At 38.8% G+C, this 27,859-nt stretch overlaps 1 protein-coding gene and 1 pseudogene across 1 annotated transcript in view; both read left to right on the plus strand.

Annotated features, from left to right (window-relative positions):
* EXOC4 (exocyst complex component 4) overlaps positions 1-25,091 on the plus strand; it is a 970,332-nt gene extending 945,241 nt beyond the window's left edge. The window contains exon 18 of the mRNA XM_077136146.1: positions 23,615-25,091. Within this exon, the coding sequence (XP_076992261.1) occupies positions 23,615-23,852 (238 nt within the window). The 3' untranslated portion in view covers positions 23,853-25,091. The remainder of the gene's footprint in view (positions 1-23,614) is intronic.
* Positions 21,684-22,966, plus strand: LOC143687364 (ADP-ribosylation factor-like protein 5A pseudogene; annotated as a pseudogene).
* Positions 25,092-27,859: the final 2,768 nt, after the last annotated feature.

Here is a 27,859-nt window from a genome sequence, read left to right on the forward strand (position 1 = left end):
TGGAAATGAGATATTCCTCCTTCAATTCAGAGTGAAACAGCAAGAAGTGTTTCTTGTGGTGTTTCTGAAAAATTATTTAACTGGATTTAATGGACTTATTCCATTCTTTGAAGAGCTTTTTAATTACTCTGTATCTTTGTGCAGTTCATCAACAGTTATGATCTTTATTTAAAGACTTTAAAATCCTCATTTCTTTCTCCTCCCACTGAGCTAGCTATCTTATATCTGGTGTGTTCACGTGAGAGAAAAAGAGAGTATTTGTGTGTGTGTGTGTGTGTGTGTGTGTGTGTGTGTGTGTGTATAAAGGTAAGTATTGTGTTCTTGTACTATGATTGAAATCAAATAATATATAGTGAAAACTATTGGGAAGTCTATAAACCTCTCAAGTGGGATAAACATTAAGGAAGATCAGAGAATGCTTACAGTAAACACAATAGGAAAAAGAGAAAAGAAATGAAACCCTGGCCTAAGAGGTAGAACCTGGAGAAAACTCAGGTTTTCTGACTTCCAGGTATGGCTACTTTGAGTAAATCATTTTGTAGAAAACACTTTTCAATTCCCTTGTATCTGCATCTCCACTATAGAATAAAAAGCAGATTAGTCTAAAAGACTGTGATTTCAACTAAGTGCTTTCTATCTTCATTACAAAGCACAATAAAGCTTTTTATTACAAGGAAGCCACTATTACCTTCAATTGAATATGCACTGAAATAAAGCAGCATCTACCACATTTGCCAGTACGCTCAACACTCCTGTCAAAAACACATTTTTTTTCCAGTGCAGATTGAATGACACAATGCATGATAGAAAAAAATAGAAGTGAAAGTACAAATAACAAACTTAGACCATCTGTGACTTGGTAAATTGTAGTTTAGTACAAAGGCACTGAGGAAACAAGTGAACCAAATAAATTGTCAAGAGCCTGTGGGGAATAATATAAAGGTTACAGGCTCTGGACTCAAGAGATAGAGATTTAAGTCAAAACTCTACCATTGATTAGCTGTGTGACCTGGGGCCTAATCTCTCCAAGCCTAAATTGATTTTCCTGGAAAATGGAAATAATATTAACGCTGCCCTCCCCCTCCCCCTCCCTCACCCCCCCCCCCCCACACACACACACACACTCCAATCTCCCTATGGCTTGGAATGGTTCTCAGATGTCATTTGTTCTAGTTTAATCTATTCATTTTTCCAAATGAGAAACTGAGAAACAGTAGAATTAAGTGATATGATCATGATCACGCAGCTAGCTAGTAACAGGACAAGGGCTGAAATAGAGTCATCTGAGATGTTACATCACATCTATTCTGTCACATGGAATATAAAAGCACCCAGGTGTTCTTTTAATGATATCCTGGCACCACTTGGTAGCATTGGGATTCTTTTCCCCGAAGCAACTATTTCTGAAACATCACTGCAGTTTTTCTGCATAAGTGCTTCGTAAACATTTGCACCACCCAACCTGAGAAAACATTTGCAGAAACATGTGGGTCACAAACCAGTATTTGTTTCACCACCACACTTGAAATGTTTGTCTTTGAAAACATTAGAAATGTTTGCCAGTAAAGGAGATTCTCAACAGAAGTGTAATACCCACATCTACCTTCTTTGGGATACTCAGGGACCTCCAGGCGTAGCAGTTCCTTCCTAGCCCATAAGCCGTATATGATACCTTCAGGCAGTACCTTATACTTCGGCATCCTTTTGTTTTAAACTACAATAACTACATTGAGGAGTGCTGCAGTTTAGAGTGAGTTCTTAGGGGCAGGAAGTGAGTTCTCTCTTAAGGCTGTGAATTAAGAGTGCTTGTGGAAAGGAAGGGTGGAGAGAGGAGGCAGGAAACTGGCCAGAGCAGTCTCATTGTAGAACAGACTGAAGGCCTGCTTGTTTACTCATTTCTTCCACACTCCCCAGAATAGCCTCTGCAGTTCAACACCAATTTGAAGCAGAATATGAAGCATAATCTTGATTAGTAACACCAGTCTGATCAATAATAGAGCATGATCTAGTGCCTAGGTCAGCAATTTGAAGTCAAGGCAAAGTAGCCTTAATTCTAACTTGACTTCTAGCTCATGTTTTACCTTAAGAAATCTACCCTGCCTCCTTCCTTCCATTTCATTTTCTTGAATAATATGCAGGTGATGGGGGCAGCATTTCCTCTGGGCAATAATCAAAAGGCCACATCCTGGGAGGTAACAGATCCCCATTAGAACATATGTGAAACCCATGTGGAAATCCACTGTTTTTGAAACCACTGAAAATTATGAGATAATAATTCTGAAGGTAACAAGTGTAAAGGAAATGGAATAAGCACTATCTGCTTTTTTCGACCACCCTCTCATCTGCAGTACTTAGGAAAATCTGAGTATAGGCCATTCTTGCTGCCTTTTGAATAACTTTCTGCTTTTCCTACTCAGGATCAGCAAGTTTTTCTTTAAAAAGAAAAACCAACTAGGGTCACAGACCATGCTGCCCTAACTTCCTCTTCAGTACAGCCTCAACTGTGAAGATTCATTCATTATCTTGAATAAAGATGTTAGTGAGCAGATAATTACAAGTCTCGTCTTCCACTTTTAATTTAGCACAAGTTAGTGCAACATCACACTTTGAGTAGTTATCTGCACCCCAGCTTCTTCAATTACCTAACTTTTCCCCCATCCAATCAATATCCAGACTAAAATAATGTTTACATAGTACTTTACAGCTTACATAGAGCTGTTGCAAATGTGATCTCGATGGATCTCTTGATTATGAGTAGGCAATATTTTTGTCTATTGCTTAGCTTTATTCTGGGCATAAACTGATTTCTCACAGCCTACCTTGGAAGTTTTCTGTAATTATCTGGAAGATGTAGGGTAGGATAGTGTATTGTTGTGTAAGTAGAGTTTAAATCCTGGTCCTATTGTTAACTAGCTAGGAGACTTTAGATAGTTATTTAGCCTGTGTGAGGCTTGATTGGGAGGATTAAGTCAGATACAGTGTAAAGCACCTGGCATATAGTAGGTGTTAAGTAAATGCAAATTTATTAATAAATGCAAATTAATTTAATTACTGTACTTAATAGCAAACATTAATATAATTATAAGTGAATCTTTGACTCAATTATATTTCTCTTTCTCTAGTAATAATATTCATAGAATTATTCTCAATTCTAACCTATTTTTCTAGAAAGGGTTATTCATTATTAGTTATCACAAATTTTTCTTGAAAACTGTATATAGGAATGGAGGGAGTTCAGAGATGCAAAGATACTGGGAATCACTTGACCCTCCCATACACACATGAAGCCCTGGGAAATGACATGTTTTTCAAAAGCACATGAACTGTAAACTGGTGAAAATCTGTATCTGTCAGTTCATAGACTCTTTTCTGCAAATATCACAGGAGAATATTGAACTACAGCAAAAGTCCTGAGTAACTGAACAATCCGATCAGTATTGATCAGTAGTGGCTGTGGACGAATGTCTTCTGTATATCTAAGAAATCAGGGTTCTAGTTCATAAAATTAACATTTTTAACAATTTTATTAAGATATAATTAAATTCCATAAAATTAACTGCTTTAAAGAATACAATCCATTGGTTTTAGAATAGTCACAGAGTTATGCAGACATTATCACTATGCAATTTTAGAACATTTTCATCACCCCAAAAAGAAGCCCTATGTCCATTAACAGTCATACCCCATTCTCCCCTCCCTGCACTCCTGGCTAGCCACTAATCCACTTTCTGTCCCTATGAACTTGCCAGTTTGGACCTCATATCAGTGGAATCGTACAAAATGTGGTCTTTTGCCACTGGCTTCTTTCACTTAACATAATTTTTACAAAGTTTATATAACTTTGTAAAAAAGTTCTTAGTGTTAGGGTAAGAAGCTGAATTTAAAAAATTTTATACAGGTCCATACCTGGCCTATTGCCTGCCTTCCTTTTCTTTCTTTCTTTTTCTTTCTTCCTCACTACCTTTCTTCCTTTATTTCCTTCTTCTTTTGTGTGTATGCATTGAGGGAGAAGTAAATGTATCTTTACTGAAGTATAACAGGCGTACAGTAAACAGCACAAATCTTAAAACAGCTTGATTGCTTTCTACAAAAAGAATACACTCATGTAACCATCACCCAGAAATAATATAGACTATTAAAGGCACCCCCAGAAATCTTCCTTGTCATTACCAACACCACCAGCGTTTCCTAATTTTCTTTTGTTTTTCTGATTTAGAACAAACCTCTTCTGGGTACTCCAGGCCTCAGTTATCTGCATCGTTAATGTTTGTTCCCATGGGAAATAAAGGAGCACTGTGACACTTGAGAGCCCCCACAGCCCACTCTGGGTCACACTGACTATTCTGGCCACATACCCAGGACTTTGTGTTTTTTCCTTTCTTTTGTCCCCAGCTTACCTGCCAAACTGCAGCGCTCTCTTAGCACAGGATATTATTACAAGATACAATTGAAGGGCGGGAATGAAAAAGACAGCATCAGCCTCTGTCGGGTACAATTTGTGGCAAGTGTTGATCTCCAAAGAAAATTCTATTGAGGGAAAACCTCCATTTGTCGTGGAGAGGCAGCCCTGCTCAATCGGCACAGGCTAGTCTCCACTCATTTTTACCTTGATCAAATGGTATTCCTCTTATGAAATTCCATGTGGTAGCTTTCTCTTCTGGGACAAACTATATATATATTTTCTTTAAGTAATTAAGGTTTCATTTTAGATTCACTTTACAGTCTTTGAAAAACTTTCATTTTTTGTGCTCCAGAGCTTAAATGAACATTAGCATTTAAAGAGAGGCATTAGTCTTGCACAAATCCCTCCCATCTCATAATGTAGCCCTTCCTAGGAGATTTTTCAAATTGGTTTCATTTTCAAATTAATAATAATAATAATTTTAAAAATACCATTGAATTACATACCTGAAAGTTGACAAAATGATCACCTCAGGTTGTATATAAGCTGCCAGAGTAGAAATGCACAACACAAAGAGTGAACCCTAAGGAAAAGTAGACTGTAATTATAAAAATATTGTTTCAAGTGTAACAGAGGTATTACACTAATGCAAAATGTTAATAAATGGGAAAACTGTGTGGAAAAGGAAGGGGGTTATGGGAACTTGGCTTTTTGTAAGATTTTTCTGAAAATCTGTACTTGCTCTAATAAAAAAACTTTTTAAAGCTACATATGTATCTAGGTTGGATTCATTCCTTTCTTTGCATAGTGCAACTGCCTTTTGGCAAAACTGAATAATATATGACACTACTTATTTTGGAGTAATGTATTTTTAATTATGACAATCTTTTAAAAAATTATTAAAACATTTTCCTTAATTTTTATAGTTAGGTTGTATCTGAAATTTTATCTTAATATGATTAGGAAACTTTGAACATCATCAGCTGTGTTTGGGTTTTCATGGAACTACAGTATCAAATGAGGCTATTTGCAGAAATACTTGAAAAAATATAAAGCACTAGTACTGCTATTTGAGTACTACATAGCCGTACAACAGACCCCTTTGAGAGGAGCCTGCCTTGGACTTGTAGGTTTGTCCCATGGAGAATGGAATGATGTCATTATACTCACAGCTAGGGAGCTGCTTGCTGGCTTGCCAGGACTCTGAGCCCAGGTCTACTTTCACACTTTTGGAGTCACTTCTCATTTGAAAAAGGGTCCAATTTCATGTTCCCAGTGTAAATCAGATACTTTTTCTTACAAAATAAGAATACATCCCTAGCACATCCACCAAAAAAAAAAAGAACTACAAATGTATATTTTTTTATCAAAGGCCCTTTTCTCTATATATTAACTTATTAGAGTGGCATTGTAGAGCCTTCTCATATGCTGTCTTTTTACATGAAAAGAACCATTTTTTTTTAGTTGCTATTCTCTCCCTGTGCTGGTTTGAAAGGATGTATAGACCCTAGAAAAGCCATGTTTTAATCCAAATCCCATTTCGTAATGGTGAATCTGTAATTATATATTCTCCCTGGAGATGTGGTTTGATCAAGAATGGTTGTTAAACTGGATTAGGGGAGATGTGTCTCCACCCATTTGGGTGGGTTTTGATTGGTTTCTGAAGTCCTATAAAAAAGGAAGCATTTTGGAGAATGAGAGAGATTCAGAAAGAGCCAGAGAAGAACGACATCGCTACAAGAAGCAGAGAGCCCACTAGCCAGCGACCTTTGGGGATGAAGAAGGAAAACACCTCTCAGGGAGCTTCATGAAACAGGAAGCCAAGAGAGAAAGCTAGCAGATGGTGCCAGATTTGCCATGTGCCCTTCCATCCAAAAGAGAAACTGTGACTGTGTTTGCCATGTGCCTTCTCACTACAGAGAGGAACCCTGAACGTCATTGGCCTTCTTCAACCAAGGTATCTTTCCCTGGATGCCTTTGATTGGACATTTCTATAGACTTGTTGTAATTGAGACATTTTCTCAGCCTTAGAACTGTAAACTACCAACTTATTAAATTCCCCTTTTTAAAAGCCATTCCGTTTCTGGTATATTGCATTCCGGCAGCTAGCAAACTAGAACACTCCCTCAGTGCATGATTTTTTCTGCTGACTCTCAGAATGTGTTTTCCTATGGTTGATTTTATCCTATTATATTCTGTACCCCCACCACCACACCCTCCCCAACCCATTTCCTGATCCTCAACTAGGGATCTAGTGCAACTTCTTCCCATGTGATAATGATGCTATGAGTTACAAATGCCCCCATAAACTCCCCATAATTATAGTAGAGTTGGAACTTGAGTTTTTTAACCAAATAGACCAGAGTTTGAATCCAAGCTTAGGCATTTGAAGACTTTGTGACCTTCTCCCCTGACTCATTATTCATCTGCCAAATCAAGATTTAGACTCATAATGAACCTTATTGTCAGGAGATTGAATAAGATAGCAATTGTTCTCCTAATTTATATTTGGTATATCTTAGATCATCCTCCATCTCACTTCCACCAGACCAGCTGAGAAGTAGGGATGGGAGATACCTTTCTTGTTTTCTTATGGTCTTATTGCCAGCTTTCTATTTCTTCTCTGCTTATTGCCTCATCTCAGTCCAGTTGTGTATCTCACGATAGTTCCATGCCTGTATCGCTCTGAACAAAAGATGAGAGTCTCTATATGTTATTCTCTGCTGAATAGCAAGGAAATCTTTTAGAAGATTGGTACTTCCTGATAGAAGAGTAGTTAAGCAAACCAAAGGAAAAGCTGGGGAGTTGAACCGTCTGAAGGCTCTTTTGCCCATCAATCCATCCTCCACTCTGCAGCTGGACAGGTCTTTCTAAAATACATTTGTTATCATCTCTGACCTTCTAAAATCCATCCCATCAGATTCTTTCCCATCACTACAGCATTGGTTCAGGGTGTAAACTAAAGCTAGATTCTCTTCAGGTCCATAAGAAAATTAGAATAATAATGACGATGTATTGAATTTTTTTCATTTATTTCTTTGTTCTCAGATTATTTCCTATCTGAGGGGTTAAAATATCTGTTTTTATTAAATCCTGTTAATAATAGATGGCAGTGTTTTGTTTTAACATCCTTCTTGGCAAAATAAAATATTAACAACTCTAAGTTGATCTCACTCTCCATCATGACCACATATCCATGAAAGCATGACAAACCAGGTCTGCTATGATCTGGCTCCAGCTTACTTTGCTCTCCCCCACACACACACACTCACACACACCTTGTACTCCAGTAAGGAATAAGCCATTTTTAGTTCCCCCAAATATCATATTCTTTATATTTTCCCACACAGTTCACAAACTCCATTCCCTTTGCATGTGAAATCCTCTTTCCCTCTTGTTTGCCTCATCATAAATATCTCCTTCTCCAAAAAGCCTTCCCTGAACTGCTCCAGGAAGAGCACAACCCTTCCTGTCTGTTCTCTCAAGAATCTCAGGGTGCCTTTTTATTAGCCATTGTCACATAGCTATAATTACATGTCTCCTCTCACTCAGTCTTGTATCACCAGAGAGCAAGGACTGTTTTACAACTGAATAGTCCACAACCATTTAGAAGAATGAGGTAGGTCAGTATTTACTGAAATGGAACCATCTCCAAGATCCATTTAGTGAAAAAAGCAAGGTGCAGAATGGTGCATGAACTATCATTTCCCTTTAAATATGTGTTTGCATGCACACACTTATACATGTATGCAAGTATACTTGTATATCTATAAAATATATCTGAAAATATGCCCTGGAAACTAGTACCTGTGATTGTCTCCAGGAAAAGTACCAGGGAGACAGGTATGAGACAGAAACTTTGCACTTTATATTTTTTTGTTCCATTTATTTTACTTATTTAATAAACAGTTATATAGCATTATTAAGTGCTAGGCACTGTTATAAGCATTTAATCCTCCAAACAATCCTATGAGGCAGGTGTGATCAATATCCCGATTTTATAGATGAGGTAACTAAGGTCCACAGCGGTTAAATAACTTTCCCAAGGATAGTAAATTTACACAGTTGATAAATAAGTATCCTAGTAACCTTTTAAAAATTTTATCGCCAGTTAAAAAATAGTATAAACAATTAAAAAATAGATACTACTTTGAATGATACATATTAAATGGGCATCCCGTACAGTAAATGACAGAGAGGGAAAAAAATCGCCTAGGATAGCTTCATAGAGGAGAGGGAATTTGTACAGTCTTTGAAGGGTGGGTAGGCTTTGAATATACAAGCTAGAGCCGAAAAGTACTAAATAGTTCAAGAGATGGTGAGTAGCTCAGTTTGGCTAGAATGGAAAATTGATGCAAGAGGAAAGTGAAGCAAAAGGCGAAATAGAGATCACATCATGAAAAAAGCTTTGGAGGTCAGTACTGGTCAGTATTAGGATTTTGGACTTGATCCTGTTAGCACTAGTGAGCAAGCAAAGTTTTCTACAGATAATGATGTGATCCAATTAGAAGTGGAGATTAGTCTAGTAAAAGTGTTCATGAGAGAGGCCAGTTAGGAGTCAGATGTAATAATCCAATGAGAAAGTACTAGGACCTGTGATAACGCGGTTGGGAAGAAAAAAATGAATATAAATGAATATTTAAAATGTTACATTGTTAGACCTGGGATTGGGCAAAAGGAATGAAGGAGACTGAAGTGTCATAGGTGACACTGAGGTTTTGAAGTTTTCAAACTGTAGTTCCATTAAGCAAACTGTGGAAGTTAGGGAGGTCAATTGATAAGGACATCTGATAGACTATCTGAAGATCAATGAAAATGAAATTTTGCTCTTTGATCTATTGAGACCATATCTTGATAGAGAGAAAGATCTGAGCATCATATGCCCGGATAAAAGACTTTGGGAAGCAGAGAAAAAGAGATCAGAGGGCCAAATCCTGAGGGTGAGGAATGTCTGCCCTTGGGCATATAGAATAGAAGCTGATTACAGGAATCAGACAAGGAACTGAGAAGGAGCTGGGAGGAGAACTAAGAACCTAGTAGTATGGCCCAGAGAGTTGAATTTAAAATGGAAAATTGTCAAAGGGAAGGAGGACTGAGCTTTATGTTAGTCCACCAGTGGTCACTGGTGACCTTTTGAGTATAGTTACATAGATAAAATGGAGGATTTAGGGATGGACAATGGTGGCACAGTGGCAGAGTTCTTGCCTGCCATGCCCGAGACCCGGGTTCAATTCCCAGTGCATGCCCATGCCCCCCCCAAAAAAAGGAGGTTTTGGAAGAACAGATAGTGAATACAAATCACATGTTCAAGAAATTTAACAATGAAAGGGAGAAGAGAAACAAGATGATAGCTGGAGTGGGCACAAGACCCCCTCAGGGGTTTGAAGTTTGTTCTTTTTGTTTTGTTTTGTTTTGCCAAATTTTGAGAAACTTAAGGATGTTTAAAAGCAAATGTGAAGGAACCAATGAAAAGGGTAGGCATAAGAATTTTTTTTTCAATTCAGTAGAGATTTGAAAAGTGGTGGAAGGAGTTGGGATAAGGAGCATAGGGTTAATCTTAGAAAAAGAGAATGAAAGAAAAAGGAAAGAAACTCCTCTTCTTAAAAAGAAGGCCTAATGAAGAAACATTTCACCATAGAATATGATGATACCTCATAAATTGTGGTAAAGATACAAAATAATGTATACATGAAACAGAATGGTGACTGGAACAGAGCAGATGGTAAATATTTAATATAAGTTAACTGTCATTTTTACATAGCATGCTCTACAATATCATGTGATTTAATCCTCATACCTAACCTGTGCTATAGTTGTACTTATTTATTTATCACATTATATAGACTAAGAAACTTCTAAGATCATTCACTTTAGATAAAGTATATGAGATTTATATTTAATTGTACCAAAGAACAGGAGAAACTTTAAGGATGATGGCAGATAATCAGCCCCCAAATAAATCTTTCCTCTCTGTGTCCCCCTCTTTTCCATTTGTACTGCCCCCAGTGGTGTAGAGGTACTCTACATCCCCTCTCAAAAGTGACATCAGAATAACCCTTCACTTTTACAGGGAATTTATTCATACTCCCTCCCCATCTAGTATTAGAAAATTACGGACTGCTCTTTATGTTATACTCTAGCCATCTGTTCTAGTTTGCTAGCTGCTGGAATGCAATACACCAGAAACAGTATGGCTTTTAAAAAGGGGAATTTAATCAGTTGCTAGTTTACAGTTCCAAAGCTGAGAAAATGTCCCAATTAAAACAAGTCTATAGAAATGTCCAATCAAAGGCATCCAGGGAACCTTGGGTGGTTCAAGAAGGCCAATGAAGTTCAGGGTCTCTCTCTCAAGTGAGAAGTCACATGGTGAACACGGTCAGGGTTTCTCTCTCAAGTGAGAAGGCACATGGCAAACACAGTCAGGGTTCCTCTCTCATCTGGAAGGGCACAGGATGAACACGGCGTCATCTGCTAGCTTCTTCTCCTGGCTTCCTGTTTCATGAAGCTCCCCAGGAGAATTTTCCTTTTTCATCACCAAAGATCGCTGGCTGGTGGTCTCTGCTTCTCGTGGCTATGTCATTCTGCTCTGCTCTCTCTGAATCTCTTCCATTCTCCAGAATGTTTCCTCTTTTATAGGAGTCCAGAAACTTATCAAGACCCACCCAAATGGGTGGAGACATGTCATCACCTAATCCAGCTTAACAACCACTCTTGATTAAATCACATCTCCAGGGAGATGATCTGATTACAGTTTCAAACATACAGTATTGAATAGGGATTATTCTGCCTTTATGAGATGGGATTTAGATTAAAACATGGCTTTTCTAGGGGACATGCATCCTTTCAAACCAGCACACCATCATTTAATGAAAGTTACAAACCATCGACTCTTTATTCATTCACTCACTCCTTTTTGTTTGTTGAACCCCCACTAAGTGCCATGTGCTCAAGCCAGGGGTAACAGCAAGAAATGGTACAGAACACAACACTGCCCTCACAGAGCCTGTGTTCCAAGAAAAGGAGGCAGACATTTATTTAAGTAATGAACACGTTTATACTTACTCTGTTCCTGCCCCTGTTCTTATCATTTCATCCTTGTAACAAGCCTATATTACTATATATTACTATTTCCTTTTTTGAGACGAAGAAAGTGAGTCACAGAGAGATTAATAAATTGTCCAAGATGATACAGATGGTAAGAGGCAGAACTGGGATTCAAACCTCTATATGATGCTGTGTCTCTGTATAAAATATATAGATATTAGAATATGTAAATATATAACATATAAAAATAAATAATAGATGGGAGGTGAGTGCTAAAAAGAAAATTAAAGCTCAGTAAGAGGATGGAGCTTGAAGAGGATGGGGTGGATATGATTTTAGATAAGGTGGTCAGTGAAAGTTAATCACTGATAAACTGACATTCGAGCAAGAATTGGAGTGAATCTCTTTTAATTGTCTATCCTCTTCCAATCCTCTATCCCTTTAATCCCATTTGATTTTCTTTTCTGATTTTCTTTCAGTGGGCTTATGGTATAAAGCAATACAACACTATGAATTACAACAAAGACAGGGATTATTATCACCTTTTCCCAGGCAGTAAGAAAATGTTCTGGTCCCTTGGCCCTTACCCCTAGCACCCCCACCATTGATTTCACCAGTGCTGTCTGTGAACCCCATAACTGAATATATGAGGTTAGAATTCCTTCCAGACAAATCCACTTGCGTTATTCCAAAGTGAATCTCATTCAATTATTTGCTGCCCACAATTCTAAATTCTCTGTAATTCTTTACGTTATTTTTCCTTTGTTGCTGTTCACAGTCCTTCTCCATCTAGTAACATTTGCCCTTTTCATCACTCTTTGTATCTTCCTGCACACTAATTAAGGTCTTAAGTGAGTTCAGTTATAAAGCTGGTGTCTCCAGCATTCACTAGAGGCTTTTACTTCTGAATTTTTCAATTTGCCTTTACCATTAACCTTTGTTTATTTTACAACCTGTCCTATCAGGGATAGCCATTCAGATTAAATTCATTTTGCTAGTTATATATATTTTTAGAGGTACTAAACCAGTGATGGCTCACTGACATCCAAATATTTATCAGCCACAGTCATCCATTCATCCACCAAATTCATGTTGATATCCAAAGCTATCTATCACCTTTGTCAGAGTATTTGGGTCTTTAATTAAACTCTGCTGGATATTGTACATATTTCCATTAGCTCCTTCCTAGTTAGTCTATTATTTTTCTAATTGACATCCATTCTGAATCACATGTCATTGACTCTTAGGTGGCCCATTTTGTAGCTTTGGTTTATTTATGTTTTTCTCTTTAGCAAATAACCTAAGGGTTTTTAAACATTCTGGAGTGTTTGCCATTAGGACCTACCGATTTGCATATATTCACACTTTTCAAATGATCCCCTGAGTATTTTGTTTCCTCTGCCACAACCATTTCCCTTTCTGGCCCTTCCATCCTAAAACATATTGTCCTTTGTCTCAGAAAAGTAGAGAAATCCCCTAACAACCTGGAGAAGTGTACTGGGGATGCCAACTCAGACCAAAATGTCCTGAATCAGGGTTTGAGTGACTCAGCCAACCTTTACACCTTAAGACCCTGTGATAATGGATTGCAGTGAACTACCCATTCAACCCCACTTTTCCCCTTTTGAACACATTTGTGAGGTAGCTGGCCAGGTGTAGAATCAAGGGCAAAAGAAACTAACTGGCACCTACAGGAATCAATGCATTACATTGGCCTCACTGGCATAATGCTGTAATAAGCATGTTTTCCCATCACAGCCATGCAATCCAGCCTATCCCCCCTGGCCCTTCTCCCTAAATTCTGGTAGAGAAGGATCCCCATATTATAAATACAGTAACCCAAAGCTCCTTACTCCTTGACTTCTCTATTCCCTGACTAATAGACACGTGGAGCAGAATTGTTGGTTCCTGTCCCTTGTCTGGGATCCTCCAATTCTTCTAATTTCTCCTGGACCAAGAGAAAGGGAGCAGAAAGGACAGGTGGGCAGGCAGACAGACTGGCAAACTCAAAATTTGTTTTAAATTAAAATATTGCCCTAGTGCCTTGTATAGCTTTGATCTGCATCTTGATTGGATCCAAGAAATTAAATAAGAGTAAGCTTCTTGAAGACAAACACTATACTTTTTAATGTTATTTTAATAATTTACATTATTAGAGCTTCTTAAACATTAGTAATAATAGTAGGTTTTCTTTGAAGAAATTCTTTGCATTGTTTATTGAAAAGTTAGCATTTAATTTCATTACTTAAAAATCAAAAAAGCCATGGGGCCTCTGAAGTTTTTTTATTCAGCATTTATCAACAATTGTTACAAATTGCCAGTCTGGGAAATATAGATAATATATATTACAAGGCTCTCATGCCAGTTGGTAAATAATATATCATTTTGAGACTACCAAAGGGAGTAATACTTTGTCCTTTTATCATCTGGGATATTAGATAAATTATTTTTTTAATTGAAAAGACTCCTAAAATGATACTGGATAAATTATTTTTAAAACTTGAAAATACTTTCTAAAGTGATATTCAGCACAGCATAGTCTCTCCTTAACCTGAACTCACCTTTTGATGATCAAAAGAGCATTTACAGGAGTATGAAATAAACACAATTATGAAAGTAAAATGAAGGCCCTAAATAAAAAATCACAGAACAAGTGTGTGATTCTATTCACTTTCATATTTCATTATTTGATAACATCAGAAGATGAACCCATCAGAATTGCTTTGGCAAGTGCAAACAGAAATGTGCCTGATCAATATTTATTAAAACCTTCAAAATGGAAGAAGGAGGTGAACAGACTTCTTAATGGACTGAATAATTATTCATACAAATGGGGTTTGACCAAAGGCAGTGCCAGACCAAAGAGACACAGTTTTAATTGTACTGAACTCAATATGCAGAGCTTTTTCTGGCCCTGTTATAGAAAACTTAATTTTAAAAATTATCTGATGCACCAGAGTGTGTGACATGTGAATCCTTAAATTGGTGTAGAAGAAATTTCAACTGTAACTACTTATAAATTTAGAATGTGTTACAAAGGTAGAGTGCAAAGTTGCTAGCTAAAGGAAGGAAAAGAAATTTGCTTCCCATTTCAATGACTGTAACTGAGCTTAAAAGAGTATCACCATTTCAGAAATGATGGGTATGTCTTAGAGAATTCTTTTGTTTTGAGTGGTTGTATTTTCTGAAGAGAAACAAAGCAAGACTCTAGCTACTGCTATCAAAAATGTGAGGATATGTTCCTGAGAGGAGTGGACACAACAGACCTTAACTTTTAAAATCTCCCAGGAGAGACGCCCCCCCCCCCCCCCCCCCAGTACTGCTGAAGCGTGGTAGTTATCAGAACTAGGCCAATAGGTAACTGCAATCTAGCATACTGCCACTGATGAAAGACTGTGGGGCATGTGTGTTACTTTATATAAAGAAAATGTAGGTAGGCGACTGATCAAAGAAGCTCGTGCTAGCCTTAAAGCAACAGACCCCTAAAGCTATTTTTTAATCTCTTGAAAGATTTTCTGCTGCCACCAGGTGAGGGAATAATGTATAGGCAACACTTTTCTAAAGACCATAGTTCACTACTCTTCTAGCATGTCCTTGTCAGAACAAAACTTCCAATCTGTTGTGAGGGGTGTTAAAAACTATCCCTATATAAAATATACATCTACTCCTAGATATATATGTGTATATATCTATATATATATTGCCACTCTCCGAAAATTATTTAGATTTTTTTTATGTAGATTTCTCATTCCTGAAATGGAAATAACTTCAGCTCATTTAAAATGTGAATTTTCATGCATGTCTGTAAGTTCCTCAGAGAGTAAGACAAATGAGAACAATTATATTATATTCCTAATAAACTAATTTGTTTTTCTGACACACAAGGCTTACCATCCATTTTTTATTGGCCTAGAAACTACATCTGAGCTAAGATTTTACTTAAGAGTGTTTTCAAATCAAGTGCTTCTGCATCATTGCCTACCATTGTTTGGGAAACCGTCATCAGCTAATTTTGATGGAAGCCCCATGATTTTAAAGGACCAAGCAGGGGGTGCTGTAAGAGTTTTAAAGTCCAAAATGGCTAGTGCTTAAAGAGCTTATGCTACAACCTCTTTGTTTTTCATATGGGAAATGGAAGTCCAGAGAACTGACAGCATTTATCCAAGATCACATATCTAGTTACAGAGGAATGAAAGATTTAATCAGAATCTGAGTTTACTTGATTTCTTGAGTATTTACTTCTCTAAATCTTTCAGCTATAACCACCTCTCAGTTATTTATGGGATGATTTTCTAGCCTATAGATTATTCAGGTCCTTCTTTTCTCTCTCCATTTCCCTGCTCATTATCATGTGTACCATCAAGTTGGCAGGGAAAATAGGAGTTGAAGGTTTCACTGACAATTTAGTGATCTATTTACTGCTGGGTTTTTATGAAAGAGCTCATAATGCTGCAAATACTGGCTAAAAAGAATGTGGGGAATTTCTGTCAATACTAAATTATATTCTGGTGAATTTTTCTTCCTTTCAAACTTAGAAGTCAGCCCACTGCTTAATTCTCTTGTTGATATTAATACTGACTCTCTATCAGAAAGGACTGAAAAACAAACTCTTTACAATGAAACCTCTTCCCCAGCAAAGTAATGAATCAGAAGAGGGATAAATTTTTGGAAAGAAAGACCACCTTCTCCATTACCAACTTGGAAGGACAAAAAGAATAAAGAGAGGTGGCAAGACGAAGAAGCCAAAAATCTTTGCTGTAACTCCTGAATTAAGTACTGAATTTATGATATGCCTTCATTATTTGGTTTAGAGCTCTATATTCCTAGATCAAAACCAATGGTATTCAAATATAAGTGCAAAGTTTGAATAAATGAATTTTGAATTGCAACAATACTGATTTGTTCCATTACAATGGAAGGCAGACAGTTGAGTTAGTTGATGAATTTTATATAATTCATATTTCATAAACCATGATTATAAATGAATTACTTATAAAAATATCTTTTGTAATTAGTAATTTTACCTTTTACAGTTTCAAATATTTCTGACATACTGTATTATGGTCACTTTGGAGTTAATACAGGATCCAAAGTCTTTAGCTTTAAAACCTGAGGCAAATCACTCATACTCTGTAAAATTCAGTTTGCTCATCTGTAAAATTGGATAATTGTGGTACCAATTTCAAAGGGTTTTTATGAAGGTTGAATATGTTAATGTACCTAAAAAGTTAGTCATCATTAACAATCAAGGCAGATCGTAAAATGTGGCACAAGATGCTGCTGTATATTTTTAAATGCTGTTTCCATTCAGGAATTTCTACTCTGAGCTCCACCAAGTAAAGGAAGGTAGGTGGCCAAACCTTCCCAGGGACATAAGACAGTTCCCAAGTCAGCTGTTTCTATGGCAGCCCCATACTTTATGGAACACCTACAGGTACAGAATGAAAGTTACCGTGGACTGGGAATAGCTGCTTTAGTGGGGTTTTCTTCCCTCAATTTACTAATTAGAGAATTTAAACTGTTTTTCAGGAACTTCCAGAGATGCCGAGCTAGGGATCAGAGGTGTAATAGGCAGGGTTCTCTAGAGAAACAGAACCAACAGGAGATATCTGTAAATACGAAATTTATAAAAGTGTCTCACACAACTCTAAGGCTACAAGAGTCCAAAATCCGTAGGGCATACTGTGAGGCTGGCAACTCCAATGAAGGGTCTCGATGAACTCCACAGGAGAGGCCTACTGGCTAAAGAAGTGAAAATTCTCTCTTCTCCCTTAGAAGTTCCTTAAAAATCTTCAACTGATTGGATCAAATTCAACTAAGGGTGCATGGAAGACACACCCTTAGTTAATTGCAGATGTAATCAGTCACAGATGCTGATTTATCAACCAGCCATGAAATAATGAAATATCCTTGCAGCAGCTGTTAGTCCAGTGCTTGCCTGACCAGACAACTGGGCACCATTACCAGGCAAATTGACAGCTGAACCCAACTGTCACAGGTTAAAGCTATCCTTACTTCTTGTCTTTGAAAATTAATGAAAAGCTCTTGAAGAGAGGTAAGAAAAGGACTAACACTCAAAAATATATATATATATCATTTACTTATACATACCTACATGTATACATTAAAAATCAATGAATAGATGGAAACCGGTTCAATTTCTCATGTAACCTAATGGCATATTAAAAGAATGTTAGAAGATACACGCTGTCATACATTGTTGGTAAGAAGATACACTAATACTTTTTTAGAAAGCTGTTTGGTAGCATTCCCAAGAGTCCTAAAAATATACTTATCTTTACTGCTTTTAGACATCTATCCTCCGGAAAGAGAGTTTTTATCAGTGGAAACAGCCTATGTGTCTAATTGAAATTCAACCTGAATATTTGAACTATAGGAAAAAAGTGGAGAAAACAATGCATAAGGAAAAATACTTAGAAGGAAATAGAGCAAAATGTGATAACTCTTTGTGGTGGAATTATATGGGTAATCTTTTTTTCTGCTTAATCTTCTGTATGGTCCATATATTCTGTAAGACATAGATTAATTTTCTAATCAGAGAAAGATCAAATAAACTTTATATTAAAACATTAAAAAGAAGATCTACCTAGCCTATCAAATGCCCTTCATATCCTTGCTAGTATAAATTTCTTCAGACAGAAAGAAGGGAGAAAGAGTCACAGAGCAATTAAATAAAGTAAAAGTGAAAAAAAGACGTGGGGAAGAAAAGTTTATTGATAAAGCACATATGAGGGACGTAAGAGAAAATGATCTGTTTGCACCAAAACAAAAGTAAAAAGTTGTCATGTTATAGACCCATGTATGAAGGGATGATTTGGGAACTGCTACCCAAAGGTGCACAGTAAAAGGGCCTGTCATGGTCAGGTTCATGTGTCAACTTGGCCAAGTGGTGGGAGGGGCCATGAGAAGGCAGACACCTCCCCACAGAATGTCCTCTCCTTTGAGTGATATGCAACTCTTCGGTCTCCAGAATAGGATTTTTGGTTTACAGCTTCTGCCTTCTAGCAGTTTGTCCCTGAATATTACGGGCTATTTGGAGACTTGCTCTACAAGTCATGAGCTGGGAAATGTCTAAGTTAAATGTGTGTTCAATGATCCATCCAGGCAGCTTATGAGGAAACTATCATCAAGTATAAAATGCAGTGTGCTGACAGCCATGTCTGCTATTTCGATGCTTGATGATGAAAACCAAACTTTATTTTCCTGTGCCTTAATAAGTATTGATAAATTATTTATCCCAATTGGGTAACATGATTTCATTTCAGTGTATCAGTATTTGTCTTGGCATTCTAATGTATAGTTTGGAACATTTTCCTGTTTTCTCTTTAAGGCACCTTGCAGCACCCTTTCCCCACCTCCAAGAATAACTATTGCTGTGCCAATTTTGTAGTTTTTGCTACCGAGTGCCATTCTGAAAAATAAATGGATTTCATTCTGTCTTTAAATATTCATGTTCCTTTATAATCTAATATATCATCATGGTTATGGGGAATTTTTCTCCCTAACTATAGAAAATACACCATCAATTACCTGTCAAGTTTGTTTAATAACTCAGTTTTGTAATTGTGGGGCACTGTTCATCTGAGAATCTCAAGGACTCCTTTAGTCTCTCAGTCTGCTTCAGAGTATCATTCTTGGAATTATAAAGGTCTTCATTGACAGAGAATATCAAAAGATTAAGGACTTACATGGAATGCCTCTTGTTACTAATCACATTGCAAGACCCAGGGCTCGAAATCCGGCATCTGAGTTTTGTTGTTTCCTCCCAGCATGGAACAACAGTTTCTGTAGAAAACCACCCAGTCCCTGGAAACAATTCATCAGCTTTTTCTAAAGAAATCCAATTTCATCTGGTCTGATGGGCTACTTCTTAAGATAAATGATGAAAAAAAAAAGCTTCATAATACAAAGAAACACAATTCTTTTTTATTAATCTCTATGAAAGACACCACAACCGCTTATTGCTCCTGTAGCCTTCTCTGCTGCTTTTAGATCCTAGGCTCTAGAAGATGGGAGTGGTTCTGTAATTGTGCCCATGCCAAAGAGACTGGCTCAGACTCCTGGCTGATTCAGAGCCTTTGGCCATCAGAATGTTCTGGGGAGAGGACCTGAGATATCTGCCCTTTTCATAAGCTCCCCAGATAATTCTTAGGTAGGCACTAGAAAATTTGAGAGTCACTAGTCTAGAAACTAGGGCTACCAAGTCCCTTCTATCCTTGAAAGAATCAACCCCAAATTCTCTCATTACATTTGGTAAATCTAGACAGGAAGTGGAGAAGGAACCCACCAGGCTAAAAGACACAAAAATTCTTCCTGACCAAATTCCCAATATATAGCAATTTATAAAATGTTCTTAAAATTATGAAGCTTCCAGAATGTATTCCTTACTCCAAAAATGGCTTAGTTTTCCCTTAGGATATTCTTTTTTCAAGAGTCTCATGAGAAAGAAACAAACTTAAGGACTGGAGTTCAAGAGTGCAATATTTCTGAGCAAAGGATCTTGATAGATCAGTAAGAGCCCCTCACCTCTAAAAGTTGCCTTGAGCCCTCTGCCTTGTTCTGTCCCTTCAATCCTGGCAATAGCTACCTTTCCTGTCAAGAAGAGAGAAGGTAGTAAACTATACTTTGGAAGGTTCTTCTGCCCATTTGCTAACAAGCTGCGGTGGCTCTGAGCCTCTGCTGAACCTCACCTACCTGCGTAATTTGGAGTGTCCGTGCAGATGGACTCGTTGAAGGATACTAGATGCACAATGTTGGTTTTAAGAATGTCCAATAGTATTCTGGACTCCCATCTTCTTCTTCTCACTGCACTTAAGATCCACTTTAATGCACATTTCTATTTCAGGTACTTCTCTTCTTACCACACCTGGGCCAGTGACTGCAGTCAGATCGTGCTCAAGTGCCCTCCTTTTTGCTACAATTATAGTTGATCCCCTACAAGACCATTCTACACACTACTGTCAAAATAGTCTTCCAGAAGCAGTTTTGAATGGTTTCTCTGCTCTCAACATAATCTTGGGGATTGATGCTGGAAGCATCCTTTACTGACTTAACTAGTAAAAAAGTCATAGCCTGATGTTCAGACTCTACCTTCTAAATTCAACTGTCTTTTTTCCACAGTTCTCATGATATTCCTCTACATTCCCCGGTCTAGCCAGGTTACCTCTTCTGTTAGTGTTCATGCTCTTCTCTCAATCTTGAGTTTCCTTCTGTGGTAGTTAGATTCAGTTGTCAACTTGGTCAGGTGAGCGTACCTACTTTTATTGCTGCGAACATGAGCTGATGGTACGTGAACCTCATCTGTTGCTGATTTACATCTTCAGTCAGCTAGGAGGTGTGCCTGCTGCAATGAAGGACATTTGACTTAATTTGGCTGGTGCTTAAATGAGAGACCACAACATAGCACAGCCTAAGCAGCTCAGCATTCCTCATCTCAGCACCTGCAGCTCACCCAGGCCTTTGGAGATGCAGAAAGAAGTCACCCCGGGGAAGTTGTTGGAACCCAGGGGCCTGGAGAGAAGACCAGCAGAGACCATCTTGTGCCTTCCATGTAAGAAAGAACCTCAGTGGAAAGTTAGCTGCCCTTCCTCTGAAGAACTAACAAAATAAATCCCCTTTTATTAAAAGCCAATCTGTCTCTGGTGTGTTGCATTCCGGCAGCTAGCAAACTAGAACACCTTCCTTGAAACCCTGCTTGAAAAAACCATACCCCATATGAAGTCATCCATAATCTCACACTCTCCCCTCAAAGTGGTGTGATTTATCCTTTCTCTGAAAGTTTATTAAATGCATTTATAGCCACTCGCAGCACTTAGAACATTCTTCTTATTAGTTGTCTGTCTCTGTGAAGAAAGAGTATTGTACTTGGAGTCAGAAACCTGGGTTCACATCCTGGCACAGTCACCTACTATCATTGCAACATTTGTGCAAATCCTCCAACTTTTCTCTGCTTCAATTTCCTCATCATAGAAAAGGGACTAGCAGCTCTCTGGGTGTACTGAGGGTTCAGTGACATCGTGCATGGGGATGAACTTTGTCCACAGCCACGTAGTCATTCCTCTGCTGGTCATTACCTTCCCTGCTTGACTCTGAGCCATTTGAGGACAGGTACTATGTCTTGTTCATCATGGTACTCTAATATTATTATTGCTAATCATTGCTATATAGATGATAAGGTTTTTTATTTATATATATTAATTAATATAACCATTCCAACAATCCTAAGAGATATGTATTATTATTATCCCATCTAATGGAGGAAAAAAACATATTTCACAGAGTCTCCAGTGAATGAATAGATGAATAAGTGAGTGAGTCATGGATTGAATGAGAAAATAACTGATGGTGGCAAACAACACCTGGGCGATGTCCAAGAGCCAGGCGAGTGCCGCGGGGGCAGCTGCAGGCCTTGCTGGTGGCAGGGAAGCCTGGGCTTTCTCCTCCCTCTGGTTGCCAGGAAGCGGGAGACAAACATGGGAGCAGCAGCAGCAGAGACCAAGGCTTCGGCTTGTCTCTCTCCTCTCCATCAGCCTGAGCCTGGGGAGGCCAGGAGGCCAGGGTGGCTGGAAGGGGGTCCACTGCCCAAGAACGGGAATTCTCTTCACCAGGATATGGAGACTGTTCAATCACAAGGAGCACAGAGCTGCCATTGTTGGGCTGGGAAATGCAGGGAAAACTACCATTCTTTACCAAATTTCAATGTACATACATCCCCTGCAATAGGAAGCAATGTAGAAGAGATAGCATTAATAATACACGTTTCCTAAGGTAGGATATTGGTGGCCAAGAATCCCTTTGTTCTCTCTGGCACACTTACTCTACTAGCGCTGAATTTGTAGTGGCTGTTGTGGATGGTACAGAGAAAGGATTTCTGTAACTAGAGAAGAATTGTATAAAATGTTCACACATGAGGATCTAAGAAAAGCTGGATTGCTGATTTTTACTAATTTACCAGATGTTAAAGAATGTGTAACTATAGCAGAAATCTCCTAGTTTTGGAAACTACTTCCTAGAAAGATCACCAGTGGCATATCCAGGCAGGCTGTGCTCCTATAGGTGAGAGATTGTGCCAAGGACTTGAATGGCTGATGTCACGATTTAAGATTAGATGATCTCTACTGACCACTTCTCACAGACTTTGTATAGACAAAGTGCTGGACTTTCCCTGAAAGCTACAAAAATTAATGGTTTAGATGTGTTATAATAAACTGCTTTAAACTTTCTCTATAAGAAGAAAAATTAAGAACACTTTTTTGAAAACAAAGATGAAGTCTCACCTTCCAATTTCCTTTCTCATTAGTTCCTTCCAAAGTAAGGTCTTAAAGCTGTGACTGACATTTTTCTCATAATGAACCCTCTCAGGACATTGTGTAGCCTGTGGTAAGTATAAAGTGAGAGGAAGAGCTTTATTATCAGTATAAACCTCCCCAGCTGAATGTTGTTCTCTTCTTGTTCTATTAAGTCAAATCAGCACAGATATTCAGTTTCCAAGACTTTAAAGTATAGTGTCACTTATGAAAAGTATTTTGCATAAGGTTGTGTATATATTGTGTACATACCTCCAGTTCAAGTTGATGACTTTGATTTATGTTCTAAAGAAAAGGAGTAACACAAAAATTAATATATCCTTACTTATAACCATGTGTAATAAGTACTGGCGTCGGTATTAAGGGCCATTTTTAATTTTTCTCCTTAGGTTCTCCAAATTGTACTAACCAGCCCCCAAATTATTGAGCTGCTCTTAAAAAAAAAATGCATGAGGGGGTGGGGGGAGAAAACTGATGGCAATGCCTTCCAGATAATTCTCTCCCTCCTGTTTCTATACCCCCACTTCTCTTAACTTTCTTTGGGTGTCCTGGGGTAAATGCAAAATTAGGAGAAAATCTACAGTGAACTGAGCCCCTGAAAGATGTGAGATCTCCTTGGATCTTTGCTTAAACGTCTCATGAAGGACCTCCAGTGAGCTCCAAGAGAACAGAGACCACATCTGTCTGGTTCACCATTATATTCCCAGGGCTTAGCCCAGTGTCTGTTGATCAGTAAATGTTTATTGAATAAATACATTCATCTGTGAGCAGCACATCGTTGCCAATAACACTACACTGTTGCCAGTGGAGAGGGTGACTGGTGTCGGTCTTGCTTTCTCAGGCAGTACTATGAGATGTTATACAACACGGCCGACGAGCTCCTGAACCTCGTGGTGGACCAGGGTGTGAAATACACGGAGCTGGAGTATATCCACGCCCTGACCTTGCTGCACCGCAGTCAGACGGGGGTCGGAGACCAGACCACCCAGAACATGAGGCTGCAGCGGCTCAAGGAGATCATCTGCGAGCAGGCTGCCATCAAGCAAGCCACCAAGGACAAGAAAATAACCACCGTTTAATTGGCGGCAGTGCCGTGCAGGAACGGGTCATCTTTGTTTCCTTAGCGTACTTCTCTTTCGGTATGTTATTTGGTATATTCCGAGCTGACAGTTTTTTCTGTACATTAATCCTTTAATAGAAAGAAGGGGTAAGGATTTTTTTTTTTTCTTTTTGATTTTGGCTTGTCATATAAACCCCACAGGAAGTTTGGAGTACAAAATGTTTTGATTTAACACTTACTTCGATGCAGTCAATTTCAAAACAGCGATTAGGGTGGAATGGGAAGGAAGGTTGTGCCCAATTACTGGATGCTGAAAAATGAATGAATGAATTGCTAACATGTTTTGTTTATTGCCTAACATATATAAAAAACTCCAGTCTGCTGCCTAAGTTTTAGTCCCTTCCTAAAACCCCTTAATAGGGTTCTATTATATACATGACAGGATTTTTGCTCTCTTGATCTTGTCAGTTTACAGTCCGATGAAATAAGTGTATGTGCATTGCTTTTTGTCTGTATTGCCAAGACTGAATAAATGGCTTCTCAGCTAGCTATAGTTTTCAACAAGTTTCCCTAACCAGGAAAACTGGACCTCTTCGAGGCTAGGTAAAACAAAGTCCTTTTATCCCAGACTCTGCGAGAATTTTGTATGCTGTAATTTGTATACAGTTTATAAGTTGATTTATTGCCTTTTCACTTTTATTTCTGCTGTATCAAAACCAAAAGCCATTAAATCAGTTAATAAAAAAAAAAAGAAATGAAAGAAAGGTGATTCAACCCTCTGCCTGATTTTCCCCCTCTACTTTCCAAGCAAAAATAATTGTTAAAGAACCTTTAATCTCATGTGAAGCACTGTGAGTTAAATGTCTCTTAGATGCTCATTCATTCTTCTTATGAGTCTTACCTTAGAAAGTAGACCAGGTTGGCTCAGTGGAGTGCAAGGGTGATGGGAGAGCCTGTCCAACTGGGACCATTTCTGAAACCCTGTCCAGTGGTGTTGGGTCTGCACTGTCCTGACACAATGAACCTCACCACCTCCCCAGCTCTCCAAGAGCTCTTGCTGGATGAATTGTCACAGAAGGCAGCAATGTGCTGACTCAGATGCCTCTTGAAAACATGTGGAAAGGACTTTCGCTGCATATAGTGATGCCTCATGCCCTGATGATCTGAAATTTTATCCCTGTCTGTACAACTTTAGTCTTGGGGGGGGGGAAGAAAATTAAAAAATGTTTCGAGAAGCTTAAATGTTGAGTGTTGTATTCTTTTTTTTTTTTTCCTGTATTATTTATTCCACAAACATTTCCTGAGGGCCTAACGTATATCAGACACAGCTAGGCACAAAGACAGACAAAGAGGACACCCTTATTTTCTACCTTTAAGAGAGATTATGGAAACTGGACTTCAGCCAAAATTCCAGCAGATATATGCTTGGGCTGAGTTAGAAATCAGGTCAGACAGTGGGGCAGCTGAGAAGTAATTCAGCAGGCAGCTAGAGGATGGCCTTCTGGGGGCTTCTGGTAGGAGGAAACATTTTAAATCTTTGTGGCTTCAGGGGCCACAACTGGGAAGAAGCTGAATCTCTATAATAGACAACCATAGAAAAGCCTACTGCCCCTAAACAACATCCTTGGAAGTAGTCTCCAAAGAGGTGGGCAGGGGAGGAGGGAGATAAAGGGAGAGGAGAGGTTTTGTTTGGAAGCTCCTTTTTAGTGGCCATAACCTCCTAACATGACTTTTATTGCTTTTCTTTTCCTTCCTGTCTACTCCAGGTAGAAAACCTTGGAGTGATTATGATGGTACCAGGAGAGCTAGCAGTGGGATTGAAGGTGCCTAGGATAGGTTTGTGGAAAGGGACATGGGTTTGCATTGAATAAAATGCCAAGAACACTGAGAACGGGCAGAAAAATGGCAGATGAGCCATTTCTGGGAGAGCATTTAAGGCAAAAAAAACCCTGTTTTTTCTTACACTGGATGGAAGTTCCTACACTTCCATCAGTTTCATACACCTTCCACTCTGATCTTGCCCCACCCCCATAGTCCATATTTCCCCCTCAATGTGCCAAGACTACCTTTCATTTAGGAAGATGTCTCATAGGAGTGAGGACCGAAATCTTCAGCCCGACCCTCTGCTACTCAGTTCTAAGCTTTGCCCTTCTGAAGACTCAGGACTCTGTCTTGCTATTCACCATGCCCCACTGGCTATCTCTGTGCCTGGCTGTTCACCCTTTACCAACTGACGATTGGATTGAAAAATTCTGCGCAGAAACAAAGAGGGAGTCTAGGGTTCTTGGTGTAAGACATTCAAGGCACAAATTTCTTGGCAGGATGAAACATCAGTCTTTATTCTTCAGTGGGTCAAGAATTGCCAATGACATATCTAGTGGATGGTGGAGTCAGTGCAGATGGAGATGGCATGGCCACTTCAAAATCTATGTTCTTTTAGAGCACAGTGATGATTTCCACATGTTATGGTCCTGCATTGGGGGTATTTTGTGAGACTGTTTTTGTGCTTTTCATAGCCGTGACTGGAAAATGCTAAAGAGAGTCACGGTCTGCCAAGGACCAAATGCTGCCTTTGCCCAAAGAAGGCCCTGTTTCCAGGCTCTGCAAGATGAATTCATTTTGAGAGTAGGCCCATGTCAGCACCAGTTTAGTGACAGAACCAGGCCTGAACCTCTACAGCCCATACTGTTAAGCCCATACTGTTACCTATGTTAAGATAGGTAGTCGTACAGAGTCTGTGGGGAGACCCTCCACCTAGAATCTTTGCCCTCTATGGCCACATTCACAGAAGCCCCAATGCATCTCTAGGAGATCGTTCTGCCTAAACATTTTCTAAGCCTAATAGTCATTTAATGTTTCAAATAGCTTGGAGAAACTACTGCTAAGTTAAATCGGTAAACCAACCCTGATGGTTCCTACTGTCAAGTCATATCTATAAATTTCTTGGCACTACTGCATTCATTCGCAAGTATGTAATTGCCTATTACAGATCAGGTTATGTGGGGATTCATGCAATGACAAGCAAAAGAGAGGCAGTCCCTTGTGACATAGAGCTTACACTTCCATCAGTTTCATACACCTTCCACTCTGATCTTGCCCCACCCCCAGAGTCCATATTTCCCCCTCAATGTGCCAAGACTACCTTTCATTTAGGAAGATGTCTCATAGGAGTGAGGACTGAAATCTTCAGCCCAACCCTCTGCTACTCAGTTCTAAGCTTTGCCCTTCTGAAGACTCAGGACTCTGTCTTGCTATTCACCATGCCCCACTGGCTATCTCTGCGCCTGACTGTTCACCCTTTACTATTTGTTGATGGCATACATGGAGTCCCGTCTCGTGGGCTCTATCAACAGACCACAGCTACTACCTTCAGCTTACTTGCTCTGAACTCCCCAGGAGCAGTGCACAGATAGTCACAGTACAGAATGGGAGGAGAGCAGGGTCTAGCCCAAGCTGGACCTGACAAACCCAAGCTAGACAAACCCCATTCAGGGCTAATGTGATCAGAAGACCAGCAAAGAGGCTGTCCTTCTAACCGAATATGGAAATGACATTCCTGAAAAGCAAAATGTGTACTGAAATACACACACCTGAGAGCAATTGTCTTAATGTGGCAGGAATGTAAAGCAAATTGGGCATAATTTGGAGGGAGGGTAATGAGGTACCAAGAACAAGAAAACGTAAAAGAATGACTGGGCTCAGCAAAGGTCTCAACTTTGCCCTAATTAGGCACAGTTGTTATAAGAAGTTCATAATTAATAAGTGCGTGACCATATGTGAAATATAGCAGAGTTTTTTTTCTCCCCCTCCTGAAATGGAAGGTGTAATGAAATGTGCACAGCTGGAAGTGGTTGTCCTAATTTGGCTGAGGCAGAAGGGCTGCCTGGAATTTTGAAGAGGTGTAGTAAGATGCACACCACAGGTTTACACCTGAAAACAACTAATCCTATTCCATCCGGGCTAGGGGGTAATAAGATATGGCTAATTATCAAGAGTGTAATGAGATACAAAAGCCACTGGAATTGA

This window comes from Tamandua tetradactyla, chromosome 1 (genome assembly GCF_023851605.1).
Source record: "Tamandua tetradactyla isolate mTamTet1 chromosome 1, mTamTet1.pri, whole genome shotgun sequence".
In the NCBI taxonomy this organism is placed as follows: Eukaryota; Metazoa; Chordata; class Mammalia; order Pilosa; family Myrmecophagidae; genus Tamandua; species Tamandua tetradactyla.